The sequence below is a fragment of the Oncorhynchus kisutch genome, linkage group LG5, assembly GCF_002021735.2.
Source record: "Oncorhynchus kisutch isolate 150728-3 linkage group LG5, Okis_V2, whole genome shotgun sequence".
In the NCBI taxonomy this organism is placed as follows: Eukaryota; Metazoa; Chordata; class Actinopteri; order Salmoniformes; family Salmonidae; genus Oncorhynchus; species Oncorhynchus kisutch.
In genome coordinates, this window is record NC_034178.2 from 52,031,436 (window position 1) to 52,058,353 (window position 26,918).

The 26,918-nt window shown below is 42.2% G+C and overlaps 4 protein-coding genes across 7 annotated transcripts in view; all 4 read right to left on the reverse strand.

Moving 5' to 3' along the window:
- The window catches only part of LOC109891214 (lysine-specific demethylase 5B-B), a 30,205-nt gene extending 24,248 nt beyond the window's left edge, over positions 1 to 5,957 (reverse strand). Inside the window, exons 1-2 of the mRNA XM_020483579.1 lie at positions 5,849 to 5,957; positions 5,263 to 5,430 (exon numbers count right to left, since the gene is read on the reverse strand). Coding sequence (XP_020339168.1) covers positions 5,263 to 5,415 — 153 coding nt within the window. The 5' untranslated portion in view covers positions 5,416 to 5,430; positions 5,849 to 5,957. The remainder of the gene's footprint in view (positions 1 to 5,262; positions 5,431 to 5,848) is intronic.
- A 295-nt stretch (positions 5,958 to 6,252) lies between these two features.
- Positions 6,253 to 8,541, reverse strand: LOC109891215 (guanine nucleotide exchange factor MSS4-like). The gene is made up of 2 exons (XM_020483580.2): positions 7,773 to 8,541; positions 6,253 to 7,453 (listed from the first exon to the last, which is right to left on the reverse strand). The coding sequence occupies exons 1-2, from the start codon at positions 7,923 to 7,925 to the stop codon at positions 7,205 to 7,207; spliced, it is 402 nt and encodes a 133-aa protein (XP_020339169.1). The 5' UTR covers positions 7,926 to 8,541; the 3' UTR covers positions 6,253 to 7,204.
- A 2,731-nt stretch (positions 8,542 to 11,272) lies between these two features.
- On the reverse strand, positions 11,273 to 18,552 carry LOC109891216 (adiponectin receptor protein 1). Of its 3 annotated transcripts, none has more exons than XM_020483581.2 (9): positions 18,423 to 18,552; positions 17,724 to 17,797; positions 17,407 to 17,629; positions 16,742 to 16,849; positions 16,228 to 16,399; positions 14,052 to 14,238; positions 13,709 to 13,896; positions 13,267 to 13,460; positions 11,273 to 12,678 (listed from the first exon to the last, which is right to left on the reverse strand). In XM_020483581.2, the coding sequence occupies exons 3-9, from the start codon at positions 17,548 to 17,550 to the stop codon at positions 12,550 to 12,552; spliced, it is 1,122 nt and encodes a 373-aa protein (XP_020339170.1). In that variant the 5' UTR covers positions 17,551 to 17,629; positions 17,724 to 17,797; positions 18,423 to 18,552; the 3' UTR covers positions 11,273 to 12,549. The 3 variants fall into 3 exon arrangements, with proteins under 3 accessions (XP_020339170.1, XP_020339172.2, XP_020339171.1); XM_020483583.2 differs by having other exon boundaries at positions 17,259 to 17,629; XM_020483582.2 differs by lacking the exon at positions 17,724 to 17,797 and having other exon boundaries at positions 18,423 to 18,536.
- Positions 18,553 to 19,140: 588 nt separating this feature from the next.
- Positions 19,141 to 26,666, reverse strand: LOC109891218 (NADH-cytochrome b5 reductase 3). Of its 2 annotated transcripts, XM_031825345.1 has the most exons (10): positions 26,516 to 26,658; positions 25,257 to 25,417; positions 23,768 to 23,914; positions 23,489 to 23,561; positions 22,956 to 23,062; positions 22,590 to 22,719; positions 21,158 to 21,241; positions 20,944 to 21,029; positions 20,662 to 20,761; positions 19,141 to 20,189 (listed from the first exon to the last, which is right to left on the reverse strand). In XM_031825345.1, the coding sequence occupies exons 2-10, from the start codon at positions 25,374 to 25,376 to the stop codon at positions 20,017 to 20,019; spliced, it is 1,020 nt and encodes a 339-aa protein (XP_031681205.1). In that variant the 5' UTR covers positions 25,377 to 25,417; positions 26,516 to 26,658; the 3' UTR covers positions 19,141 to 20,016. The 2 variants fall into 2 exon arrangements, with proteins under 2 accessions (XP_031681205.1, XP_020339174.1); XM_020483585.2 differs by lacking the exon at positions 25,257 to 25,417 and having other exon boundaries at positions 26,516 to 26,666.
- Positions 26,667 to 26,918: the final 252 nt, after the last annotated feature.

Sequence of the window (26,918 nt, forward strand, 5' to 3'; positions counted from 1 at the left end):
TCCTTTTTAATACTGTCGCAAAGCTAACTAAAAAGCAGCATTCCCCAAGAGAGGATGACTTTCACTTTAGCAGTGATAAATTCATGAACTTCTTTGAGGAAAAGATTATGATTATTAGAAAGCAAATTACGGACTCCTCTTTAAACCTGCGTATTCCTCCAAACCTCAGTTGTCCTGAGTCTGCACAACTCTGCCAGGACCTAGGATCAAGAGAGACGCTCAAGTGTTTTAGTACTATATCTCTTGACACAATGATGAAAATAATCATGGCCTCTAAACCTTCAAGCTGCATACTGGACCCTATTCCAACTAAACTACTGAAAGAGCTGCTTCCTGTGCTTGGCCCTCCTATGTTGAACATAATAAACGGCTCTCTATCCACTGGATGTGTACCAAACTCACTAAAAGTGGCAGTAATAAAGCCTCTCTTGAAAAAGCCAAACCTTGACCCAGAAAATATAAAAAACTATCGGCCTATATCGAATCTTCCATTCCTCTCAAAAATTTTAGAGAAGGCTGTTGCGCAGCAACTCACTGCCTTCCTGAAGACAAACAATGTATACGAAATGCTTCAGTCTGGTTTTAGACCCCATCATAGCGCTGAGACGGCACTTGTGAAGGTGGTAAATTACATTTTAATGGCATCGGACCGAGGCTCTGCATCTGTCCTCGTGCTCCTAGACCTTAGTGCTGCTTTTGATACCATCGATCACCACATTCTTTTGGAGAGATTGGAAACCCAAATTGGTCTACACGGACATGTTCTGGCCTGGTTTAGATCTTATCTGTCGGAAAGATATCAGTTTGTCTCTGTGAATGGTTTGTCCTCTAACAAATCAACTGTAAATTTCGGTGTTCCTCAAGGTTCCGTTTTAGGACCACTATTGTTTTCACTATATATTTTACCTCTTGGGGATGTTATTCGAAAACATAATGTAAACTTTCACTGCTATGCGGATGACACACAGCTGTACATTTCAATGAAACATGGTGAAGCCCCAAAATTGCCCTCGCTAGAAGCATGTGTTTCAGACATAAGGAAGTGGATGGCTGCAAACTTTCTACTATTAAACTCGGACAAAACAGAGATGCTTGTTCTAGGTCCCAAGAAACAAAGAGATCTTCTGTTGAATCTGACAATTGATCTTAATGGTTGTACAGTCGTCTCAAATAAAACTGTGAAGGACCTCGGCGTTACTCTGGACCCTGATCTCTCTTTTGAAGAACATATCAAGACCATTTCGAGGACAGCTTTTTTCCATCTACGTAACATTGCAAAAATCAGAAACTTTCTGTCCAAAAATTATGCAGAAATTAATCCATGCTTTTGTCACTTCTAGGTTAGACTACTGCAATGCTCTATTTTCCGGCTACCCGGATAAAGCACTAAATAAACTTCAGTTAGTGCTAAATACGGCTGCTAGAATCCTGACTAGAACCAAAAAATTTGATCATATTACTCCAGTGCTAGCCTCTCTACACTGGCTTCCTGTCAAAGCAAGGGCTGATTGCAAGGTTTTACTGCTAACCTACAAATCATTACATGGGTTTGCTCCTACCTATCTCTCTGATTTGGTCCTGCCGTACATACCTACACGTACGCTACGGTCACAAGACGCAGGCCTCCTAATTGTCCCTAGAATTTCTAAGCAAACAGCTGGAGGCAGGGCTTTCTCCTATAGAGCTCCATTTTTATGGAACGGTCTGCCTACCCATGTCAGAGACGCAAACTCGGTCTCAAACTTTAAGTCTTTACTGAAGACTCATCTCTTCAGTGATTGAGTGTAGTCTGGCCCAGGAGTGGGAAGGTGAACGGAAAGGCTCTGGAGCAACGAACCGCCCTTGCTGTCTCTGCCTGGCCGGTTCCCCTCTTTCCACTGGGATTCTCTGCCTCTAACCCTATTACAGGGGCTGAGTCACTGGCTTGCTGGTGCTCTCTCATGCCGTCCCTGGAGGGGGTGCGTCACCTGAGTGGGTTGATTCACTGTTGTGGTCATCCTGTCTGGGTTGCCCCCCCCCCTTGGGTTGTGCCGTGGCGGAGATCTTTGTGGGCTATACTCAGCCTTGTCTCAGGATGGTAAGTTGGTGGTTGAAGATATCCCTCTAGTGGTGTGGGGGCTGTGCTTTGGCAAAGTGGGTGGGGTTATATCCTTCCTGTTTGGCCCTGTCCGGGGGTGTCCTCGGATGGGGCCACAGTGTCTCCTGACCCCTCCTGTCTCAGCCTCCAGTATTTATGCTGCAGTAGTTTATGTGTCGGGGGGCTGGGGTCAGTTTGTTATATCTGGAGTACTTCTCCTGTCCTATTCGGTGTCCTGTGTGAATCTAAGTGTGCGTTCTCTAATTCTCTCCTTCTCTCTTTCTTTCTCTCTCTCGGAGGACCTGAGCCCTAGGACCATGCCCCAGGACTACCTGACATGATGACTCCTTGCTGTCCCCAGTCCACCTGGCCATGCTGCTGCTCCAGTTTCAACTTCCACCTGACTGTGCTGCTGCTCTAGTTTCAACTGTTCTGCCTTACTATTATTCGACCATGCTGGTCATTTATGAACATTTGAACATCTTGGCCATGTTCTGTTATAATCTCCACCCGGCACAGCCAGAAGAGGACTGGCCACCCCACATAGCCTGGTTCCTCTCTAGGTTTCTTCCTAGGTATTGGCCTTTCTAGGGAGTTTTTCCTAGCCACCGTGCTTCTACACCTGCATTGCTTGCTGTTTGGGGTTTTAGGCTGGGTTTCTGTACAGCACTTTGAGATATCAGCTGATGTACGAAGGGCTATATAAATAAATTTGATTTGATTTGATTTGATAGCCAATTGTAAATGTCTCAATTCAGTTTGTTGTTTTGAAGCCTTTGGACTGATTTCATGGCAATGCTAATATAGCAAACATGTGCTAACTAGCTAACCAACAACTAACGATGTATTTGACAACAAGTGGTCATTGTGCAAATGCATTTCTGTTTTCAATATACATTGTTGACAACATGTAAGCTATATTTTGTATCGAATCTAAGCCAACCTCTTCTGTTATGCCCCATGGTTGCGCATATGTCATTTGTCGCTTAACAACCAACCCCTGTATATGTAACTTTTTTGGGCGACCGACCTAAATATAATATTGAGTTATATATCTGTCTCTCATTGAAAGCAAGTCTATAAAGCAGTAGATCTGTTCTATGTGCAGTATTTCTATGCTTCCGGGTCTTGAGTTTGAGTCTTTTACTTTCGGTTTTGTACAAGCTTCAAAACATCTGAAAATACAATATTTATGGTTATGGAAAATATATTTCACAGTGGTTTAGATGGTACAATGATTCCTTACACTATGCTTGTTGTGTTTCAAACAAATTAGGCAAACTATTCGAATTTTAGCACCCAGGAAATGGCAGAGTGATTTCTACATAGTGTACCTTCAAAAAAGGTCCAATGCAAACTTTCTCAATATCAAATAATTTCTGGGTAACAATTAGGTAGCTTACCATGATTGTTTTTAATTAAAATGGTCAAAAAGAAACAAAAATAATGATAATGCCCTTTAAGTGTAAGAGCTGTTTGAGAAGACCACCTGACATTTCAGCCTGTTTTGGTGGGATGGTGTTTTGACCTAACTGGTGACATCACCAGGTGGTACATTAGTTGATAGACCAATAAAGAGTTGCAAATCTCTGCCAATAACAGCTAAGACAGTCCATGCAATATTCTTGATTGATATACAGTTCTTTACTAAGAAGCAATGTTCATTTTTGAGCATTTTAATTTAACACACAGTAATTTGCTTAATTGTTACCCAGAAATGATTTGATATTGAAACAAAAATGGCTGTATTGGATTTAACAAATTTACCACCAGGTAGGTCAAAACTTCATCCCACCAAATTGGCTGAAATTTTAGGCTGTATTTTCAAACAGCTCTTTCACAAATGGGCATTATCATTTTCACAACATTATTCCAACCTCACTGTGGAATTGGATGTAAAAAAAAAACATGAAAATGCACTGACTGCACTGAGTCTTTAATACCTAGGCTACTTTGAGGCATTTGTTTTGATAACCAATGTTCAGAGGCCAGCCCTTCATGTAAACCATTTGGTTACCATTGGAAAAGCGGTACATATTTTCACAGATGAATTATAAATTATCCTTAACAAAATTGTAATATTCTTCTATATCTATATATATATATATATATATAATAACAACTTTTTCTACGAGAAGTGTTGTCTGTTGACAAGAGACTTGTACTTGTTTAAATGTTTAAAAAGATATATATATATGAAAAATCCACTTGGTACACAATCCAGTCGACACCCAACCACAAAGACAACATGGAGGACATTAACAAGCTAGAAGAGTCTTCTCAGCAGGCCTACAACATACAGGCCTCTAAAATCTGCCCCCCTCTCAGTTATGATCAAATAATCTAGGTTGTGTAGGCAAGAGGCAACAACATTTCAGTCAGCACAATAAGCTGTCCCTAATACCCTTGAGATTTAAGGGCGCTCGGGGCTCACCATTACCTAATGTGGTCAAATAAGCAATGGGCTGAAAGCTTGAAATGTCACAAGTAGTTCAGACCAATACAGAACCAGGGACCTTCCTCCCCCATGTTCAAGAAACAAGTAAACCCATGTATGAAAATTGCAGCACTGTAGTCAACAATGCAGTTCCCTCACCAACTAATCGGTTTTCCTTTCCAACGAATCACACTCCATAAAGAGATCGTCATTGTGCACGTAGCTGTCACACGGAAATCCAGCATCAAAACATTGTGTTGTCAATAAAAGTGAATATAAAATGCAATATGGTCTGATATATTACACATATTTTACATTCTAAAATTCAATTGATAACAAGCTGGAAGGCATTAAAGTGACTTCGTGAATTGTCTTATTTCCGTATCATTTTACAATGAACAACTCCCGGGAAGAGAAAAGGTAACCAACCTTGTCACCCATCAATTTAACCAAAAGCCTCTAAAGATGCATTGTACTTGGGTTGAACGTTCTATGGAACATAAGCGATACTTTATAACTTTGTCGCGAGTCTGTCTGCACAGAGATCACTGGGCGTGTACTTGCACACCTACACAGAGGCACACACAACCTACGCTCGCATAGAAGCTAGCAATTCAATTCAAGCCGCAATCCGCCATGTTGAAAATATGTCTAAAAAGATAACTAAACGACCACAAATGTCATCAACAACAGTTAGAAAATGTTTTCACTCGGAGTTTGAAATTTTACCCTAATTAAAGACACTCACCTTCGGCGGTCGGACCTTGCAGATGCCAGTTTTCTCTGCAATAGGCCGTATTTTGTTGATATACGCAAATGGGTCGGCAAATTCCTCCCAAGTGGGCTCAAAAACAGGACACTCCGGTGGAGCAATGAACTCGTTTGGCCGAGATTGGGTCATCGTCGCATCTTCGTTCTAAACAGTGGAGAGTTACGATTCAAAGTATTTTAATTAAAGTTCAATGAAAGCTGTCCCCTTTGAAGAACTGCTCCCTTTAACTCCGTCAATTAAGAACATCACCACACACTCATTGAAGTCGCACTCGCATTATCTGGTCGGGGACAGCACCTAGGCTGCTTCCGCTTCAGAAAGTAGATACCCTCACACACACGACAATGGCATACTAGCTACAAAACATAACATATGTTTGAATAAATAACTACACATGGAAGGTAAATTCATGGCATGCCATTTTTTCGGGGATTGGGGCTTGTCTAAAAACATACCTCAATGCACTAGCAACGAAACTAAATTGATTACTGTAAATAACAAACAAACGGTCAGTAAACAAAACAAAAACCCATGAAATCAAAATATGGTGTACACAACCTACCGTTTGTAATTCACAATTGGTCGAAGATAAATATTGAAGTTAAAATAATTGTCCTCTAGGCCTGTACAGTTTAAAATAAAACGAATAAATGTAACAAACAATATATTGATTCTTATTCATTCATCCTACAGTACACAAAAGTATAGGCTACATTTGAGTTATGCATTCTAGTGGAAGTGAAACAGATGAGCGCATTCATACTAAAGCCTCGTGGTGACCGGGACTTGTTTTTTTTAAATGGACTCGATGGGCTCGATGATTGGGTGTAGTTCCTTGGATTCTGGTGTGAGGGAGGGTGCACAGAGAGGGGCCACCGACTTTACAAGTGATATGTAAAAATGACAAGCCATAGCCAATAGAGAATGTGTGTAAATTAGATAAGGTATTCCATCAGCTAAAAGGGGTCTTGAAATGGACTTTTAATTTCCCATGCAGTCAAGTCAATGAGGGTGAACTCCATTCTAGAACTAGAATTTACAAACAGGTCAAAAATCACAGGGATACATTTTATTTTACAGAGTTAATAACCGTTTGAAAGATAATCAAAATGATGAGTCCATGATGAGCATGGACTGTGGAGATCTAATGGGGTCCTCTGGAGTTCGATGGAAATAGCTGAGGGCCAACATAGCAGCAGTCAAAGCCAATGTGGTATATCAACAGACAGAACACTGTCACTTGAAGTGTATCAGCAACAAATGCATACAGCACACTCAACAAATACAACCACTCCCATTATTCAGAATGTGAAGGGTGTGCTATGCTGATAAGCACACTAATCATTCAAACAGTAGAAGTACAAATGGGCCACATTTGTAGAATCAGAGATAGTCTGATAATATTTCAGAAGTAGAAAGTAATATCAAGTAGGCCTATACAAGTAATACAATTCCAAAGGCTGTAGGGTTAACCTCAGACCAAAGCATAACTCCTGAATATGGTTAGTTACAGTATGAATAACAGTTTTATAGACTGATAAGACATTTGTTCAGAGAACCACATCAATACCATTGTTGATCAGTAATAAACAAAGGAATTGAAGAACACTTGGCTTTGAAGAACTAAGGAGTCATCCAGCACCAGCCAGAGGGAAAGTGAAGGCCGGAAAGAATTAAAGGACAAGAGAGACCAATGCATGTTGCCCATGCGCAGTGGGTGACCGTCCTATCGCCTCTGACCACAGAACATTTGCCTCCATTTTCTGTTGACTTCTCTACATGTTGAATAGGCACTGTCCGTCGACACCCAACAAGCAATCTACTGCGCACGGCTGACGTTCGTGTTGGTCCGTCTTGTCCTTCAATTCCAAATGTGTACACCCTCTTTAGTTTCCCCAGGTTCTTACAATGGGCCACACTAAGCATGATTGACTCTTTCCAATGCAACATAGAAGCTCTTTTTGTCATCCAGGCAGTGCCAGCCTATGGGTCCAATCTCACAGTCTGCACAAATTAGGTACTTGATTCTCCCCACATCCTTTGTGAAGCCCACATTCTCAAAAGTGTACATGTCGTCGACTAACCAGTGGGTAGTCAGTGTGTCCCCATCAACGGATCCCTCTGATTGGGTGATAGTGGTCTTCTTGCGCATTGAGGGCAGGAACAGCTGGTGGATATTGGGGAGGAAATAGAAGGCCAGATTCATCATGACAATGGCCACAAATATGAAATAGATATACATGAGTGATTTTCCACTCCCTGACATTGTTTAGTCACATCATGGCGGCATAGCAAATTGCACATTGTATGCCAAATATAATTTTGAGCTGTAGTTTAGGTGGTGGTTAGACAGTGCACTGACTTGAAACAAAACAACTGATGAATGCCCATTCGGATAGGAAAATACGTCTATTGTGAATAATATAACTCGTAATTTAAAGGGTCATTTGTCTTTAGGGGTTACTACTGTCTAAGGTAAACCTTACCTCCTTCTCCGTAAACACCGCCATCCCTGGGCAGAGGATCTTCGATCCACAACGTTGGCACAAAACTGACTTGATATTCTTTCCAACCCCCGACACCAGCGTAGACCGGTCGACGCATCCTTCAGAGGGAGAGCACTGTTCTTGGTTGTCCATGTTGAACGCAATTTATGTGACTATACTACACTTATAAAGCGAATGCTAAGGTGGTTAGCTATAGTCAAACCACTGCTCTATATATTTCTTTCAACTAATGTAACCAGCTAGCTAAATGAATGTGAATTTTGAGGCGTCAACTCACCTCTGCTGTATAAGCTGATCAGAAAGAGTATACCTAAACTATTACCAAGCGGCTAGTGCAAGTAATGTAACTAGTAAAAGCACACGGCCATATCAACATTTTGTCCCAAAAAAACGACCGAACAAGCGTTGCTGGAGTGTGCACCCGCTGAAACTTCCGTTCAGAGTCCACATCGCTCAATTATATCGTTCCTTCTTCATCTTTGATGATTGATTGGTTTGATTTTAAAATAACTGCTGCTTGGTTGTTCTTTATCTACAATTAAACAAATAATGTAATTTCATCTATATTTTTGGGAAATAGTTAGTCTACTATATCGCATATGTTTAAAACCAAAAATGTTTACCTTTGGATAAGATCAAAATAGACATACACTTGTGATAAAATCAGATTAATCTTAGTGATAACCATATCCACCCAGTTTACCAATTCGTCAGAGTAAGGTCAACAATATAGAAGGTGCCACCATGTGACTGATACCGCACACATTATTCATAGTGAAAGGGCACCATAGAAGGGAAAGGGGATACGAGTCAGTTTCACAACTGAATGCATTCAACCGAAATATCTTCTGCATTTAACCTAACCTCTCTGAATCAGAGGTGCTGGTGCTGCCTTAATCGACATGGGGCAGTTGTTGTTGGGGGTTTTACTGCCTTGCTCAAGGACAGAACAGCAGATCTTTCCACCATGCCGGCTCGGGGATTCGAACCAGCGAGCGACCTTTCAGTTACTTAACCGCTAATTGCATTGACATGCAATTGAACCAGATTTTTGAGTTATCATACATAGACTGTACCTCACTGCAAGATCTAAGATACTGTATTTATAATCAGTGGAAGTCATTGCAAACAACCAGTCTCCCCATCTCTGGTACCTTCAGGTAGAATTTTAGAACTCCCAAGGTGTGTGTTCTCAAGAGACATAGTTTGCATTGGGTAAAGAGAATGTTCCAACTTTTTGTGACCATGCACGCAGCTAGCTACATAACTAGCCCAGATGAATAGCCCCCTGCATGAAAGTAACAATTACATTCCATAACATATAGAATGAGTGATTAACTGCTACGCAACACCCCAGATAAAATATGATTTGTAAAGCTGGGGCTATAGACAAAATGTGGCATAAATATGGTCAAATATGGAATTAACTACATTGAAGTAGCATTGGTAACTCTAAAACATACAGTGACTGAGCTAAAGGTTAGAGCTGCCTCTTTCGAGGAGTGGGACTCTAACCCAGAAGCTGATAAGAAATCCCGCTATGCCCTCCGACGAACCATCAAACAGGACAAGCGCCAATACAGGACTAAGATTAATCGTACTACACCGGCTCCGACGCTTGTTGGATGTGGCAGGGCTTGCAAACTATTAGACTACAAAGGGAAGCACAGCCACGAGCTGCCCAGTGACACGAGCCTACCAGACGAGCTAAATTACATCTATGCTCGCTTCGAGGCAAGCAACACTGAAGCATGCATGAGAGCATCAGCTGTTCCGGACGACTGTGTGATCACCCTCTCCGTAGCTGATGTGAATAAGACCTTTAAACAGGTCAACATTCACAAGGCCGCAGGGCCAGACGGATTACCAGGACGTGTACTGCGAGCATGCGTTGACCAACTGGCAAGTGTCTTCACTGACATTTTCAACCTGTCTGTAATACCAACCCGTTTCAAACAGACCACCATAGTCCCTGTGCCCAAGAACACTAGGGTAACCTGCCTAAATGACTACCGACCCGTAGCACTCGCGTCTATAGCCATGAAGTGCTTTGAAAGGCTCGTCATGGCTCACATCAAAACCATTATCCCAGAAACCCTAGACCCACTCCAATTTGCATACAGCCCCTACAGATCCACAGATGATGCAGTCTCTATTGCACTCCACACTGCCCTTTCCCATCTGGACAAAAGGAACACCTTTGTGAGAATGCTATTCATTGACTACAGCTTAGCATTCAACACCATAGTACCCTCAAAGCTCATCACTAAGCTAAAGACCCTGGCACTAAACACCTCCCTCTGCAACTGGATCCTAGACTTCCTGATGGGCCGCCCCCAGGTGGTAAGGGTAGGTAACAACATCCGCCACGTTGATCCTCAGCACAGGGGCCCCTCAAGTGTGCGTGCTCAGTCTCCTCCTGTACTCCCTGTTCACTCATGATTGCATGGCCAGGCATGACTCCAAAACCATCATTAAGATGGCTGACGACAGACACAACAGTGGTAGGCCTGATCACCGACAACAATGAGACAGCCTTATATGGAGGTCAGAGACCTGGCCGTGTGGTGCCAGGACAACATCACCCTCAACATGATCAAGACAAAGGAGATGATTGTGGACTGCAGGAAAAGGAGTACCGAGCATTACCACATTTTCGACGGGGCTGTAGTGGAGCAGGTTGAGAGCTTCAAGTTCCTTGGTGTCCACATCACCAACGAACTATCATGGTCCAAACATACCAAGACAGTCATGAAAAGGGCACGACAAAGCCTATTCCCCCTCAGGAGACTGAAAAGATTTGGCATGGGTCCTCAGATCCTCAAAAAGTTCTACAGCTGCACCATAGAGAGCATACTGGTTGCATCACTGCCTGGTATGGCAACTGCTCGGCCTCCGACCGCAAGGCACTACAGAGGGTAGTGCAGACGGCCCAGTACACCACTGGGGCCAAGCTTCCCGCCATCCAGGACCTCTATACCAGGCGGTGTCAGCGGAAGGCCCAAAAAATTGTCAACAACTCCAGCCACCTTAGTCAAACTGTTCTCTCCGCTACCACACAGCAAGCGGTACCGAGCACCAAGTCTAGGTCCAAGAGGCTTCTAAACAGCCTCTACCCCCAAGCCATAAGACTCCTGAACAGGTAATCAAATGGCTACAGAATGCTGCTACTCTGTTATCTATGCATAGTCACTTTAACTCTACCTGCATGTACATATTACGTCAACTTACCTGTACACATTGACTCTGTACTGTTACCCCTGTATATAGCCTCGCTACTGTTATTTTTAATTATTTGTTCTATTTTTTACTGAACACTTATTTTTCTTAAAACTGCATTGTTGGTTAAGGACTTGTAAGTAAGCATTTCACTGTAAGGTTGTATTTGGCTCGACAAACCATGTTCATGTGTGTGAAATGTAAAGTGTGATGAAGTGTCATATCACTATATGGGACAGAAAATGCATGACTTGGGTTAGTTTCCCATTTTAACATTAATAAATATTTATTATGTGTTTACATTTCAGGGAAATGTATGATCCATCAACTTGTCTACACAGGACACAACACAAAGTCAAGAATACACAGATTGTTTAGTCTTTGTAATAAAGCCACAGAAAGTCAGCTTTAAAAAAAAAAAAATCTTAAATAAACAGCAGTTTGAGAAAACTATTGGAGGTCAAAAGTTTAATAGTGATTTCATTGGGTATAAGGACAAGAAAACAAAAAAGTTTGTTATCATTATATCTGGAGATCCTAATGAAGTTCACTTGACTGCAATATTGGCCCATCTATTTAAAAACTATTTCCATTGGCCTAAGGCACAGGAATACTAAAATATTATTCCTATTTCCTACTCACTACATGGTGGACCCCATGCAGTGACAAAGTTTAATGGTAATAACATATTGTTAAGGTGCAATAATTTGACCTTTAGAGTTCTGAAATATAGCCTTAAAATTAAACAAATCTCAAGCTGAGAAGGGAAAGAGTTGACCTATTCCCAGATTTGCCCATTGTGCGTTTCCCGGTTAGCTTCATACCAGCTATCAATCATACAAGATCCTGTTTAATTGAAAAGGGACATGAGGGGTAAGGGTACCAAGCAGAGTGTCTTTTAGGTAAGTCATTCACTTGTTTGACTTTAAGTTCCATAACCCATACCTCGATTGGAGTTGATTGTATGTCAACTAAATTTAAATCAACAAAATACTATTAATCAATTGTTGGAATTGCCCACTGTTTTAAATTATTAATTTTACATTTAAAAAAATGAATTTAATTTCGATTAATTCCTTATAATGACAGAATAAAAATGGAACGAACTGACCCCAACCCGGACCCTTTCTATCACATAAGCCTCCTACAGCTTGATTTGGGAAGCTCTGGGGGGCAACGCCTCTCAGAGGTTCCCATCCTTGAAGGAAACATGTAATCAATCTGGTCAAAATCCCCTGTTGTTCTTCATGAGCTAAAGTGGAGCCTAGAGCTCCCTTTTGATAAAAATAAAAAAAAGTGCTGCTGCATCACCGGGATGCCCCTCTATATAGTTCAATGGCTAAAGCTACTTTATATGGGGAAAAAGTAGCACAAGCAGAAAAACACACCACAAGAAAACAAAAAATGACATGAGCAAATCGGGTGGGTGGGGGAGGGTGGAGAAAAGGAGCTACAGAGGACCATTGCGTGTTCCAGCAGCACTTTATAGGGACGGGGAACGACCAGGAAATGGCTGAGGGGGCCACAGATGGGCCTCTCAGAGAAGGGTGTCGTCAGTGCACCCTCCCTCCAGGCCGTAGCGGAACTCCTGCAGGTTGGAGACGCCGTAGAAGTGGATAAAGGCTGCCGCCACCACCAGGACGTGGAAGATCTGGTGGGAGTGGAACTGAGGAGAGAGGGAGGTCAGAGGCTGCTTACCATATGGCACCCTATTCTCTACTTAGTGCACTATTCCCATATGGCTCTGGTCAAAAGTAGTGCACTAAATAGGGAATGTATGTCCAAAGGTTCCTCTGGTTAGAGCATGGTGTTTGCAACACAAGTTCTAGCAGTTTGATTACTACATGGGCCACATATTCCTACAGTACAGTTCAGTACTATATAGGGAATAACCAGAGTCCTCTGTGGTGTACTATATAGGGAATAATCAGAGTCCTATGTGGCGTACTATATAGGAAATAACCACAGTGCAGAACATGTGTGACTCACATCGCATTAAATGACAATAACATTATAATAATCATATAAATGAGGACATGGGGTTAGTTCAGGAGCTAGCTACAAGCCTGCGTCTACATCCCAAATGGCAGCCTATATCCTATATAGTGCACCACTTGACCAGAGCCCTATTTAGTATTTTCTTATGATCCCCAATTAGCCACACTCTTTCTTGGGTCCCCCTATGGGCCATGGCCAAAAGTAGCGCAGTATAAATGGAATAGGGTTAAATTTTTTGCCTCTGTTACACACTTACCCAGATGTCACATTTGCCAGGGAAGTAGCGTTCGGGGATCCTGGCGGCGTACAGTCCGGCGCCAGTGATGTACATGGCGCCCATCAGGTAGAACCAGCCCATCTGTCCCACAGTGGTGGCCTTGACGAAGCCCTCCTCGATAGTGAAGTGCACTGTGGGGACGATGCCACTCAGTCCCAGGCCCATGAACACTCCTGTGAGAGACATGGAGGGGAAAGGTTGGTTGGTGGAAGCAGGAGCAGCTGGATCAGTCATAGTATAAGATACAATAAGATGGTCAAACTTATACCAGCTATTCACACACATGTAAAAGAAGAATGCATTTCCTGAGGATTTTCTCATGTTTTTAGCTGTTGTATTAACACATTTACATATATGTCATTGCTCTGTATTCATGTCACAGTACACTCTCTGACAGGCTGGTTAATATGTGGTGCAGCACCTGCTCGTGTGGGCCGATGTGCGGGCGTGGAGAAGCGTTCCCATTGGGCCACTATGATGGCGGCAATGCCCAGCACACAGACAATGGTGAGGTAGATGAGGCGTGGCTGTGGGGAACAGTAGAATGAGTAGTAGAGCCAGGGCACAAATGAACCCATGATCAGCAGGGCGATACCCGAGTAGTCAAGTCTGAGGGAAAACAAAAAAACTGAGGTTAGAAGAGGAGCATCCATTTAAATGACTCTTTAAAGTATAAAAACCTGAACTGAAACGTCACATCTATTTTCAGAAATACTGGAGAGCTAACCAAGATGAGCAAGAGGGAGGGGGGCATGCGGCCTTACTTGGAGAAGGTCCGGGACACTTTCTCAGAGTGGCAGTAGACGGTATGAAAGAGCCAGGAGAAGCTGAGGCAGAGCACAGCACCCAGAAAAAACATCCCAAACACCACTTTCTCCTGCAGCGGGGCCATGAAGTACATATTTGGCCGCAGAATGGTGTACGTGCCCAGACCAATAAACAGGATCAGCCCTGGGGGTTGGAAAGGTGAGGCCATCATTTGTGAACTAGTAATCATACAGGGCATATCATGACAAATGAATATTAGCATATAGGAAGGGGTCTCTATGCGGCACACTGTATAAACACAATGGGGGACACAATCAGGAGCATTGTAAATGGAAATGTGTTGTGTAAAAGAGGCACATTTCTTTGCTATGTAGTATAGACAAGTAACTGCACAATACATACAGTTGAAGTCAGAAGTTTACATACACTTAGGTCGGAGTCATTAAAACTTATTTTTTAACCACTCCACAAATTTCTTGTTAACAAACTATAGTTTTGGCAAGTCGGTTAGGACATCTACAAATTTTAACAATTGTTTACAGACAGATTATTTCACTTATAGTTCACTGTATTACAATTCCAGTGGGTCAGAAGTTCACATACACTAAGTTGACTGTGCCTTTAAACAGCTTGGAAAATTCCAGAAATAGAAGCTTCTGATAGGCTAATTGACATCATTTGAGTCAATTGGAGGTGTACCTGTGAATGTATTTCAAGGCATACCTTCAAACTCAGTGCCTCTGCTTGACATCATGGGAAAATCAAAAGAAATCAGACAAGACCCCAGAAAAAGAAAAAAAACTCTAGACCTCCGCAAGTCTGGTTCATCCTTGGGAGCAATTTCCAAATGCCTGAAGGTGCCACGCTCATCTGTACAAACAATATTACACAAGTAAAAACACCATGGGACCACGCAGCCATCATACCTCTCAGGAAGGAGACGCGTTCTGTCTCCTAGAGATGAACGTACTTTGGTGCAAAAAGTGCAAATAAATCCCAGAACAACAGCAAAGGACCTTGTGAAGATGCTGGAGGAAACAGGTACAAAAGTAACTATATGCACAGTAAAACGAGTCCTATATTGACATAACCTGAAAGGCATCTCAGCAAGGAAGACACCACTGCTCCAAAACCGCCATAAAAAAAGCCAGACTATGGTTTGAAACTGCACATGGGGACAAACATTGTACTTTTTGGAGAAATGTTCTCTGGTCTGATGAAACAAAAATAGAACTGTTTGGTCATAATGACCATCGTTATGTTTGGAGGAAAAAGGGGAGGCTTGCAAACTGAAGAACACCATCCCAACCGTGAAGCACGGGGTGGCAGCATCATGTTGTGGGGGTGCTTTGCTGCAGGAGGGTCTGGTGCACTTCACAAAATATATGGCATCATGAAAACAGGAAAATTATGTGGATATATTGAAGCAACATCTCAAGATGAAAGTTAGTCAGAAAGTTAAAGCTTGGTCACAAATGGGTCTTCCAAATGGACAATGACCCAAAGCATACTTCCAAAGTTGTGGCAAAATGGCTTAAGGACAACAAAGTCAAGGTATTGGAGTGGCCATCACAAAGCCCTGACCTCAATCCTATAGAAAATTTGTGGGCTGAACTGAAAAAGCGTGTGCGAGCAAAGAGGCCAATAAATCTGACTCAGTTACACCAGCTCTGTCTGGAGGAATGGGCCAAAATTCACCCAACTTATTGTGGGAAGTTTGTGGAAGGCTACCCGAAATGTTTGACCCAAGTTAAACAATTTAAAAGGCAATGCTACCAAATACTAATTGAGTGCATGTAAACTTCTGACCCACTGGGAATGTGATGAAAGAAATAAAAGCAGAAATAAATAATTATTTCTACTATTATTCTGACAATTCACATTCTTAAAATACAGTGGTGATCCTAACTGACCTAAGACAGGGACTTCTTACGAGGATTAAATGTCAGGAATTGTGAAAAACTGAGTTTAAATGTACTTGGCTAAGGTGTATGTAAACCTCCGACTTCAACTGTACATTGCTTAATGGCAGCATGCTTAACTTAGGACCCACTGAATGTGCCCTAGTTGTGGGGAACGTGGACTTGTGCTTCACTGTAACTTTATAGGCAATGGTGTGAGGTTCAACATGTGAGGATTCAGTTTCCTCAGATATCTCACACACTCACTCACCCAGAAGGTGGGTCCAGATGTTGCCTGTTTCTGTGTGGATCCTGAAGATGCTTCCAAAGCATGCGCGGAAGGAGGGCATGGGGGGACGGTGTCCGTGCAGGAGGTAGTCGTTGTCCTTCAGCCACTCCGGCAGGACATGAAATGGGATGACCCTCCAGCTACCCTTCCACACCTTAAAACACAAGGGTTTAAGGCTACCATGAATGTCCTGTTCATCGCCGCACTCTTATTATCTCTGCGTATGAAGTTAGACAGAGCAGCCATGGGGGCTGTTCCAGAAAGCAGGATCAATGAGTTAGCCAGCTAACTGTCCCAGAAATTCTGAAATAACGTCATCTTTTCGAGAAATATAGACTTGAAATGGGCATGGTATAATTGACTCGACAACCAACAACTCATATTCAAGTTTAGCTTTCTAAATGAATCAGAAAATCAAGAGATACTTTAGCTGCTTATCAAACTTAGCTGGCTAACTTATTGATCCTGCCATCTGGAACAGCCCAATGATGCCTACTTTGTGCACAAACTCCTCCATCTTCTCCATTGCGTGGTGAGCCTGGAGGGGCAGCGTCAGGACCTCTTCCACCTCTTCATCATCCTCATCAGGCAGAACTGAGGACTCCTGCAGAGAGAGAAGGTGATTTAGTTAGGCAAGTGGAGCATATGCCTTTTTGCAGTGCAGGATAAAAGTGAAAACATGGGAATGAATCCCAGTTGGTTTGGTCTACAATTCCCTGACCATTACTTAGGTGCGACCCCACCCAAGCTTAGCTATATTGCCCAATGACCACTTAGATTGGTTTTGTCTTCAACTGGGGCATATTCACGAGGGTGCAACGCTATAGAACATTTAGATAGAAACTCATTTTGTAGAACAACCAGTTTGTTTGGATGTAGAATAGGCCAATGGGGAGATCTGCAACGTTCTGAACTTTCACCTCTCTGAATACACCCCATGGTTCACTAGACACCTGAATCTTCCAAATGTTGATTTGGAAGATTCTGCGCCCACTTTAGAAAATACCTAATACCTGTGGTAATCGAGGAGTTGAGTCAGGTGGCATTCCAAATGGCACCCTATATAGTGCACTACTTTTGACTAGGGCGCTGATCAAAATTTGAGCACTGTGTAGGGAATAGGGTGCCATATGGGACGTAACCTGTCTCCCCCACTCTCACTTCTGACATCATGCCTTTCCCCGCTGTCTGCCGTCCTGTCTCCTCCAGCAGGGGTCCCAGCTCCATCAGCTCCACATCCGGGACCCGGCAGTCCTCTGAGATCCGACAGTCTGCATCACTCGCAGACCCGTTTCGGCCTGACATAGGGAGACTGCCTGATGACCTGTCCTCTGCCCGTGTGTACTACTAAAGCCTGGCACTCAAGTCCGCAGTTGGCCCAGGGCTGAAGAGTCAAGAAATCATAATGACAAATAAATACATTAGTAAATGTAGTTTTTCACTGAAATAACTTTATTCCAAATTGTAACTAACTTCACCTGTGACAATTGGACCTGATGTGGACTTTGGTAGGTCTATATTTCCCACCGACAGATGATCCTTGCACTCAGCACTGAAGTAAAAATTGCAGCTTCCAGTATTACTTTGACATAACGTTACATTTTTACACCATCAACAAAGTCTTATAATACCATGTCGTGAAAATATTCACTCGTTAAATGAGTATTTGACAACAGTTATGACGAATAAGCTACTCAGCTAACATGGCAGGAAGACCAAAATTGCTCTTGCGAGACGGCCGAAAAATGTAGTTAGCTAACGGTAACGTTAGCTGGCAGCTAACAAACAAAACTGGGAAAGACTTCGTCAGCTGGTTGGCTACCTTAGAACAAAGCAATCATACAATAGCATCCGAATAAACATGGAACTGGAATAGCAAGACAATGACCTCAATAATATGATTTGGCTGACATGATTCCTGACGTACACCAGCAAATTATAGCTAGCTTAGAGACCCAAGGTAACGTACGCTAACCGCAGATGCTAGCATTACTAATGCCATTAGCTAGCATGATAGGCTAGCTAGTTAGCTTTCGCATACACGAAGAAAACTGGTCACGTCTGGCTGTATCGAACAAATACCAAACACACTGACACAGTTGCAAATACAATGCTACAATATTGTTCATTGTTGTAGCTTGTTAACTTTTGCATTTTCATTCAGCGGACGTAGCTACCTGATACTCCAGACGTCAAAGGAAATTTGATCCCTTCCCGATTCTCACAAAAACAAGCCGAACCCCGGAACGAACAGTCAACGCAGCACGGTTAACGAAAATGACAAGTCAATGCCAAGCAGAGTTTCAACTGGTTCTCATAAACAACGTAACAGCGTCTCCATCTAGTGGTTAAAATTACAAATGTAAAATGTTTTAGACGTAACACCAAAATACTGTCTATATGTAGCCATTATATCAAATCAACATAGATTTAAGTGGTACATTTATTCCCAGGTCATGCACGTGCTTCTCCTATAAATTGAGTGGAATCACATTACCTCCATAATGGTGCCTGCATGAACCCCCAAATGTAACAGTGGATGTACAGTATGTGAAAAGTTGTCTTCAGCACTGAGCTGTCTAAACCACATTTTAGCAGCGCAAGAAAGGCTCAATTTTTAAAAAAATACCCTCATTCAGCTCTACTTGTGGATAGAGATACTCCTACCTGTAAACCAACTACCATCAGCAACTCCAATCCTCAATAATCCCTGTCAAAGGGGAACTGTACTGTAGTAGGCTGTGGAATTAGATAACATTTTTCCAACTACCAACCTGTCACAGCATTTGGACCACACTACATTGTCTGCACCAAGCACAGATTACTCCTTGTCATGACAGCAATCAACTGTTGCAATCAGAGCCACGTTGTTCTGGCAAACTGAATGTCCAAACGTTTAACCTCCACCATACTTTATTTTACAACAAGGGATAATATCTAAGGAACAGTCCAGTCAATACATAAAGAGAACAGGATTATGGATCCCGTATATGAGTGGAGACAATTTGAAGTGGTGACAGAAATTGTCTTCTCTTCATAAACACAATCCATTTTTTTCAAAGACTGTAGTGCATTGCAGATTAAACTCTGAAACTATATAAAGAGCCTTGAATAATTATGCTCACACAATCTCACAGAAATACAATAAGAAATGCAGTCAGATCCCATACCCACATCAAAAAGCCCCACATGTGCCAAAATACAGTATAACACATCTCTACAGAAGCTGTAATACTTTAGTGCATATCATTTGTTGTGTGCGCATTTAAAGCAAAGCTGCCTGGGCAGCCTCCTTATATTCAGCAATGCATCCCTGGGCATAATTCAGTTCAGTATGCAGCTTATAGTCGCTCTGTCCTGTTTTTAGGACTGCTCAAGGCTAAGAACATCAATAATAAATCAAAGCTTTAAAACCTCACCTAAAAATACAATTGTAGATATCAGGAGATGGAGGCTAATAATACAAATGTAGGACTTTGGTTCCAAGTGAGCATTTAATGCCCAACCTGTCTGCACTTACCATATGGGGCTTTTGGCAGTAGATTGATGCAGTGCTTTAAGCAGACTGAAAATGGTGCACATACTTATTTTGGGTGCCAGTACTGTATATATTTTGGTGCTGGAACTCCGCAAAATTTTAGCCAATAATCTATAAGAGATGCCGGTACTCAAGCAGTAGTTCCAGCCCAATCAAGCACTGAATTGATGTCATTGTTGCATTGAGAAGGCCCATGCTGGGGGTGGCTGGTAGGATAGTTCCTAGGCTGGTGACTAGTAGGTGAAGCGCTGACTCTGACAGTAGCCCAACTTGTCCAGGTTAGGGTTGCAAGCAAACTGGATCATGGGGGGTGGACCGCACATGAGCACCAAGGTGTCCTCACTGGGGGTGGGCAGGTGCTCCTGGATCATATCCACATTGATGAAGCCCTCACTGTACTCCCAGCCTGAATGACACAAATTGATCATAATTCAGTCTTTCATGGGGTCGTAAACAAGTACCAATATGCTAAATGATTCTGCCATAAAACACAACACAAATTGCAAAAATATTTAGCTTCTATGTTTATATAGATTGTGTATAAGCTTGTCTCCCATATTTAACTTCTCTTTGGTGCCAGACTGGGTTCAAACGCCTTCGGCATGCATGTGTTATTTCATTATTATATTTTCACTCTTTATGTGATGCGCAAAGCAGAGAACACCGGAAGAAGAATTACCATTGAATTCCACAGTGAATTATTGTAATATTTGTTTACATTTCAATTAATTCCATTTGATATGGGTTGCCAATTTGACATAAATTTAAAAAATTAATACAATTAAAACATATTCAAAATATGTACACATTTTGTTCAGACTTCTGAAATCTTGAAGTCAACACTTGAGCAATGCAAGCAAAAGCCGTAAGGCACATACCCTCGGGTGCCCTGTCCACTGTAAACCACAGCTTGAAGCGGTCTGGGTGTCTGGCCTGGACCTCCTCCAGCTCATCCCTCAGCAGGATATCCTTCTCAGTCTGCCATGAACACACCACACACAGACAGTTCAGTGTTAACTCTAAACCTAAGCAAACCTATGAACTACATCCAAAGTGAAGCTAGTAGATTTACAGTATCAGTTCTTTATTTATATAAATGAACCTATTGATATTAAAAGTCTCTTTTAGGAGAGAGGCCAGTGTGAGCAGCGGCCACACACCTGGTTGGCATACAGCAGGCTGCAGGTGGTCCTGTCACTGGGGTCTTTCATGATAGCACGCACCAGCTGTAGCATAGGGGTGATGCCTGCAAATAGGGAAGGGAGTTCAGCACCAGGAACTCAAAGCACTCACTCTACATTTACCCATGGGCTATAACAAGACAACATTTAAGTGTTTAGGTTCAGAGTGCAGGGTTGCAAAGGGAAAGTTCACCTGTTCCTCCAGCTATCAGACCCATAGTACTGGCAACTTTTATCTCCGCAGGAGACTTCTTGTCTGTCTGAACTGCAAACTGCCCTGTTGAATGGAATGGGAGAAAGCAAATGAGACAAATTATGCCAAAACAATCCAGAGATTATTTTCATTTTCCAGTGTGCTTGGGGAGCAAATGAACAGTTATCTGGTCCCAAATTGAAGACAGGATGATGGACATACCCAACAACTATGTTGTGGAACATTGTATCAAATAATAATGTGCGCATTAGTAAACATTCTAAGTGACAACACAGTAAAAGAATATTCTTTCGAGAGTGCTTTTCTGGAACCTTTGGGGAATGAAAGTTGCAAAATGCGATGCAGTAAGCCAGGAAATTGCTCAGAGATATTGTACATTTACTGTTGACATATTCAGTAGACTTAAGGTTGACTATAAGTGTGTGCACACAATCACTCTCAGCCAGCCACACCCAAGTACACAAAGCTAAAAAACCCATTCCATTAGACTGTGTGCGCAACCCAAATGGCACCAGATTCTCTAAAGACCAGAGCCTTATGGGCCATGGTAAAAAAAGAACGCACTAATATTAGGGCTGGGAATTGCCAGGGGCCTCACAAACGTAGGTGTAAATAAGATATGTATTGCAGCCTCCCGAGTGGCGCAGTGGTCTAAGGCACTGCATCACTAGCTGTGCCACTAGAGATTCTGGTTCGAGTACAGGCTCTGTCGCAGCCGGCCATGCACAATTGGCCCAGTGTTATCCGGGTTAGGGGAGGGTTTGGCCGGCAGGGATGTTCATGACCCATTATGCACTAGAGACTCCTGTGGCGGGCCGGGCGCAACGCACACTGACACGGTCACCAGGCGTACAGTGTTTCCTCCGACACATTGGTGCAGCTGGCTTCCGGGTTAAGCGGGCGTTGTGTCAAGAAGCAGTGCGGCATGGCTGGGTTGTGTTTCAGAGGACGCACGGCTCTCGACCTTCGCCTCTCCTGAGTTCGTACGGGAGTTGCAGTGATAGGACTGTAACTACCAATTGGATACCACAAAATTGGGGAGAAAGGGGTAAAAAAAAATAGAATAGGTATTGAAATGCTCATGATTTTGTATTGCGGTTTGATACTCCAATTTTATTGCGATTTGATGTTCCAAACATATTGCTCGCTATACGTCTGCTGCAAAAAGACGAGCATGAAAAAAATGAGTTGATCAATGAGAGAAATAAAAGTGCTGAGTTTTGCCACAGGTACAGCCAACTAGCGCTAGCTAATGCCATTTACATTAGCACTTAAAAATAAGTTTAACTTGTATTTTTGTTTAACAAATTGATACTTAGTCAAATATCGATATTATATCATCCAAAAATAACATTGCGATACATCATTAGTAAATATCAGGAGGGTGTGCCAGGCAGTGGACTGGTCGTACCATGCCCTCTGTACTCCAGCAGTCCTCCTGGTCCTCTGAAGTCCACAACATCTCCCAGGTGCAGACTCTCCAGGTACTGGGACATCTTGCCTCCATCAGGAAACTTGAGGTGCACATTACTGAAGTAGATCTGGGGAGGAATTTTCTACATTAAATATGGTTTGCAGATCAGGGTCCTTATATCAAGCGCCTCACAGTAGCAGTGATTATTTAGGATAGCTTTTTCTCTTTTAGATCCCAAAGAATAAGATGATCTACTAACAGGTCCTGCATGTCATCACTCCTCCTACTACGACACGCTCAATACATACGGTAGTACTACTGTTCAGTATAATAGAGAAGATTGCTTTGACAAACAAAACATACCTTCACAACCAAGTCAACATATCCTTTGTCGTCGTCGCTGGACACAGGTGTGTATGGTCTGACTACCAGGCTGCCGTCAATACGGGCAGAGAGGTATACATGCTTCCCTAGAGGAAACAAATAAGGGAATTAGAAACACAAACACTGATTGAAAATTGATAGGGTCATTTGGTGTGGCTTTATCCTCTGATTGTTCTGCTAAATGACTCATACACTAGAGGGCATTAAAGGACTGGGAAGCTAAGCGTTCTAGTTCCCATCAGTGCAATAAAACGGCATCAAGTATTACGTTTTGAGGGTAGTTATAATGCTGGTGAGCTAAAGGACTATTTGAGAGTTGGGCCAAGGACGCTGATTTGAATCCCCAAGATGACTAGGTGAATAACAGATAGATGTAAACTTGAGCAAGACACACAACCCTAATTGCTCCTGTAAGTCTCTCTGGATAAGAGGGTCTGCTACATTTCTATTAAGGGCATGGCACTGTATCGAATAATAAATGATCAAACACTGTCACTTGACAAAAGACTTACCTACGGGCAGCCCCAGGATATGTTCTGCTGAGGGAAGCCGAAAGCGGAACCTGCGAGTATCATGGCTGATCACCTATGGAAAGAGGCCAAAGACATATCGAACTATTGGTTTGGTTTTGGTTTTGTCAAATAGTGTGTAAAGTCAATGCAAAGACATCTACTACAAACATTTGGTTAAATGTTAGACAAAAATAATTTCCATGGAGTATATAATTGAATTAAGCACAGGCCTCTGACACACAGCAAAATGTCTCATTTCTTTCAATAGCACACATGTACCTCTTTATCGATGAGCGTTAGCTGGTATTTCTGGGTAGGGTCAAGCAAGGTGACTGGAGGCTTTTTCTTCTTGCCTAGGTAGAGGGCTATAATTATGCCCACAGTGGACAGCAATAACACCCCAGCAGTCACAGCTACTGTCGAGAACTAAATACAAAATAGAAAGAAGATTGATTATGCCAAAACAATGTATAAAATGGCTACTGTTGAAAAAAATATAACAAAAGAGAAGCAGATGTATTGGACTGTTTAAATGGGCAATCTGCAGTTCGTACATCAATTTTTGGACTTAAATTAATGTTATAAAGATAATGATTCTTGAAGAATATCACTTACAAATGCCTGATGAACATAGTTCAACTGTCAAACCCCTTCAGTACCCAAAATATAAATCATGTTTTACACTAATATTCGTTTACATTTACAATGTTTACAAACTGTATAGCCTCAACACATGCTTGAAACTATCATTTTGATATAGCTCTGTTTTTGAATTTAAGAGGTTACACTTCTCCAGGCCCATCCCTCAGCTTTTTACCAAAACACAGGCAGTGTTTGCTTTGTTATCATTTCAACTAAGGATTGACCCTTTAAATAAAAAAAGGTGATAAACTCAGAAACCAAACTCATAAGGGGAATTTCATATTGCAAATGCCCTGCTATTATACAGTAAATTACACCAAGGCAGTTATTGTCAGGCATAACATTGTCGCAGAACAATAATTCTGTTTAAGGATAAAGTACAAAAGGGAATCAGCTTGTGTAGGCTACTAACAGTACTTGAGTAGTTGTTCTTCAAATACAAACAATGTCAGACAATTAGAAGTTCACTGCGCCACTGAAAAAAATAAAACGCAACATACAATGTCAAAGATTTTACTGAGTTAGTTCATATAGATAAGTCAATTGAAATAAATTCATTGGGCCCTAATCTACGGATTTCACATGACTGGGAATACAGATATGCATCTGTTGGTCAAAGACACATTAAAGGTAGGGGTGTGGATCAGAAAACAGGTCAGTATCTGGTGTGACCACCATTTGCCTCATGCAGCACTACACTACTCCGTCGCATAGATCTGATCAGGTTGTTGATTGTGGCCTGTGGAAAGGAACCCACTCCTCTTCGATGGCTGTGTGAATTTTCTGGATATTGGCGGGTACTGGAACACATTATCGTACACGTCGATCCAGAGCATCCCGAACATGCTCAAATGGTTGACAGGCCATAGAAGTGGGACATTTTCCGCTTCTATGAATTGTGTACAGATCCTTGCGTTACAGGGCTGTGCATTATCATGCTGAAACATGAGGTAATGGATAATTGGCATGACAATGAGCCTCAGGATCTCGTCATGGTATCTCTGGGCATTCAAATTGCCATAAATAAAATGCAATAGTGTTCGTTGCCCATAGCTTATGACTACCCATACCATAACCCCACCATTGGGCACTCTTTTCACAACATTGACATCAGCAAATCACTCACCCACATGACCCCATACACGCTATCTGTCATCTGCCCGGTAGAGTTGAAACTGGGATTAATCCATTTAGAGCCCACTTCTCCAGCGTGCCAGTGGCAATCGAAAAGTGAGCATTTGCCCATTGAACTCAGTTAGGATGGCGAACTGCAGTCAGGTCAAGACCCCGGTGAGGACGACAAGCACGCAGATAAGCTTCCCAGAGATGGTTTCTGACAGTCTGTGCATAAATTATTCGGTTGTGCAAACCCAAAGTTTCATCAGCTGTCCGGGGTGCTGGTCTCAGACGATCCTGGAGGTGAAGAAGTCGGATGTGGAGGTCCAGGGCTACACATGGTCTGCAGTTATGAGGCCGTTTGGACCTACTGCCGAATTCTCCAAAACGTTAGATGCTACAGAAATTAACATTAAATTCTCTGGCAACAGCTCTGCTGGACAGTCCTGCAGTCAGCATGCCAATTGCATGCTCCCTCAACTTGAGACTTCTGTGGCATTGTGTTGTGTGACAAAACTGCATATTTTAGTGGCATTTTTTGTAACGTCTCCAACAGAATGTGAATCTGTGTAATGAGAATGCTATTTAATCAGCTTCTTGATATGCCACACCTGTTAGGTGGATGGATTATCTTGGCAAGGGATGTATACACATTTGTGCACAACATTTGGGAGAAATAAGCTTTTGTGCATGGAACATTTCTAGGATTTTTTAAATTTCAGCTCATGAAACCAACACGTTTCACTTATTTTTGTTCAGTAAATTATGGTATTTGCGATTCTCTAAGGTGAAATAAACTTCACTTGCTTGCTTAGATGGCTGTTAACACGTTGTCAGATGTACCAGGACAGTTGGTTGCTTGGCAGACTGCTAGCCAAGATGAGTCGCATGCACAAGTTTACAACATGAGTTTCTATTTTTATTCGTCGTATGTACAGGATACAAATAGTATACACTGTCCAATGAAATGCTTACTGTACTTGAGTCACTTAGCTAACTGCACTAGGCTAGTTAGTGATCTTTTAATCAGGTCAATCGCAGAGCCAAAACTTCAAATTTTGTGCATTTAATTTGACATAATATGACCAGTTCAGGGTAGATAAATTATCTGACAGGGAGTGATAGCTGCGGTGCCTTTGTTACTACTCTCTGTTTAACTTATCAAAGTAACGTTAGCGCGTTAGCTGACAAGCTACTTTTCTACCACCACCACAGACAAAAGGGGAAACCAAAGCAACCCAGGAAATAATTCCGACAGGATATTCTTACCAATGCGTACTTCATGGCGATTCCGAATCCTCAGCGCAAAGAACTACTTGGCTATCTAGTTAGTTTCTCATCAGAGAAGGCACACCCCCCAAAAAAGATTGTGTTGACGGGAGGGCGTATTTAGCGGTTACACCGAATTTGTACAACATCCGTTGGAGAAGCGGAAATGCCACTAATTTATACAGCAGCACGATTATGATACAACAATAGGGAGTATACCAGATTTGTTCTCTTCTCAAGTCAAATTATATATTCTACCATGAAAGTATACTGAAAAATATATATAAACGCAATATGCAACACATTCAGAGACTTTACCAAGTTACAGCTCATATGATGAAATCAGTCAATTGAAATACATTCATGGCAAGTCAGTTAAGAACAATAACGGCCCGTCCTGGCC